The sequence below is a fragment of the Colossoma macropomum genome, unplaced genomic scaffold, assembly GCF_904425465.1.
Source record: "Colossoma macropomum unplaced genomic scaffold, Colossoma_macropomum, whole genome shotgun sequence".
NCBI classification, from domain to species: domain Eukaryota; kingdom Metazoa; phylum Chordata; class Actinopteri; order Characiformes; family Serrasalmidae; genus Colossoma; species Colossoma macropomum.
Window position 1 is genome coordinate 15,822,290 of NW_023494798.1, and position 2,489 is coordinate 15,824,778.

General features: G+C 36.4%; 1 protein-coding gene across 2 annotated transcripts in view; it reads right to left on the reverse strand.

Annotated features, from left to right (window-relative positions):
- Positions 1-1,259: 1,259 nt before the first annotated feature.
- The window catches only part of nts (neurotensin), a 7,162-nt gene continuing 5,932 nt past the window's right edge, over positions 1,260-2,489 (reverse strand). For both annotated transcript variants that reach the window (XM_036585287.1, XM_036585288.1), the window contains exon 4: positions 1,260-1,693. In XM_036585287.1, the coding sequence (XP_036441180.1) occupies positions 1,550-1,693 (144 nt within the window). In that variant the 3' untranslated portion in view covers positions 1,260-1,549. The remainder of the gene's footprint in view (positions 1,694-2,489) is intronic.

Genomic DNA, 2,489 nt, shown 5'->3' on the forward strand with positions numbered 1-2,489 from the left:
GCTGCTTAAACTAAACTAATCAATTTAACCATTGCTCCACCTGTTTTCCCCGTTGTGTACTACAATACCTTATACTAACAATGTTTTGCTATCCGATGTCAACCAGAGGAGGATGGGTTCCCTTTCTGAGTCTTGGTTCCTCGCAAGGTTTCTTCCTCTTGCTCTTAGGGAGTTTTTCCTTGCCACTGTCGCCACTGGCTTGCTCATGGGGGTTTGGACCCAGATTTCTTTCTTTAATGCTAATTTTTCTGTAAAGCTGCTTTGTGACAACACCTATTGTAAAAAGCGCTATATAAATAAACTTTGCTTGCTTGCTTTGCTTATTTGTATAAAAGCTTCTTGAAAATATCTTTAATTGGTATAGAACCTTCACATAATGAGAGTACAAAACACCTTTTTGACATTTAATGGACCTTCCTATACTTCTGCTTCCCTAAAGAACCTATCAGTGTTTTTATTTTTTACAAAAGCTCAGAATTTTGGCATCTTTAGTCACTCTTCAAGGGTTCTTTAGTAAAGAAGATGGTTCTATATAGGACCATGAACACTCAGAGAACCCTTTGCATGATTAATGAGTTCTTTGCTTGGTGAAATTGTTCTACAGGTTGATGTCAAGCCTGTAACAATAGAAGAACCCTTTTTGATGCAATTTTTTTTCAAAAACGTTCTTTATAGAACCATATAAAATGTATTCTCCATCAATCTGAAGAAAACTTTCATCATGCAAAGAACCCTTTAATCATGCAAAGGGTTCTATGAGTCTTCATGGTTCCATATGGAACCATTTTCTTCACTAAAGAACCATTGAAGAACCATCTTTTTTAAGTGTGTACATTAATCAACCTGAGGCATTTGGCAACTTACTCTGAGTCAAAAATCAGATTAATCTTTCATATTATTTGACATTCATATTAATATTTCATGCTCTTTAAGAATATTGTGTTGCATCTTGGACTTGCAAGCATTTCTGGAGTATAAATATTGAGTGTTAGGATGCTCCACTCCAGAGCTTGCAGATGTTTTTGGTCTTAAAGAAGCTTAAATTATCTTAATGCGCTGTGTTAAGTAGTAAACAGTCTTCTGGTGCCTGAGCGGACCTCACCACTAAACTTTATTACACAGATAAGAAATAATCCATCGGTACACACTAACTAAAGTTTAGAATGGGTTTCATTATCTGTGACCCTCAAGAAAAAAATGTGAGAACAGAATTATTATAATATATAAAACGATTACTTCCAAATAATGATGTGCATGTCTTAAATAGTTGAAAGATGTGTCATTTAATTCCATCAGAAGAAAAATAAATATACATTGGACAAATATAATAATCTTTCAAAGAAACATACAGTATTTGCTTGCTGATTTTATTTACATGGACTGTCCCTCGGCAAAAGATAACATGGGACAGATATGTGGAGGGACAAAGTGCTAAAGCAAACCAAAAGAAAACAGAAATGACCCATTACTGTTCAGATCTAGATCTACTGAGAAAATCGCCACATATTCACAGAATGTAAACCGTCTTTTTTGGTGGTGGATACAGGGATCAGTAAAATGAGCTTCGTTTCAGAATATATGGTCTTCTTGCTTTGTTGGTGTGCAGCTGCCTCTTTAGAATGTATGGAGATTTTCTTTTCAGGGGGTTCTCGCTGTTCTGGTCCAGTTCGAGGTATTCTTCATCAAAGTGGAGCTGAAAGAAGACACAGAGTGGAAAGGAAGAGTGAAATAACAGCCTTCTCCTTCATAAACGTCAGTGAGATGTGCGAGTGCTTGGTGTGTGTGGTAACAAGGCAGGTGTGTAAAGGTGGATGCAGTTAATGCAGTGTGGCATGTTCTGATTGCTCATCAGCTCAGAGCTGCTCTGAAGAGCTCTTGAGTGGGCTGTGCGCGTGGCAGAGTGTGTACTTATTGAACAGGCTGAGGATTCGGGTTAGAATTAGCGGGGGTCTGTCCTGCCTGGTGTGCGATGCTGTTAAAATGTCTGTAAAGAGTACATCACCAGAGTGGGAAGGATCAGTGTGTACGTGTGTATTTAGGTCAAAAATTTTAAGATATTGGAAAATATGAAAATGAGATATGATATATAAAATGATATATCAAAAATATATTTTTTTGAGAATGCCAGCCGTCCTTTACATTGTGTGATCATTTCATGAGGAGTAGACCAATAGGAATGAGTCAGTATTACTCAAATACATTAACATGCATTAAAGTCAACATGAATAGGAAATTATATTGTATTTTCATTCTGTACTTCTGAGTGAAATTAGGGGGAGTTTCTGAGCTGAGCATTTCACTCAATGATAAGGGGGGTCAAACATGATATTATTATTTTTCCCCACTGACTGGTGCATGGTGACATAGCCAAAAACATTTAGAGGTGGCAAAATTCATTACATTTTGATCCAATATTACAAGAAAATAAACATTTTATCTTTTAAATTATATGATATGATGAATCATACTACATAGGAATGAGGTCATGA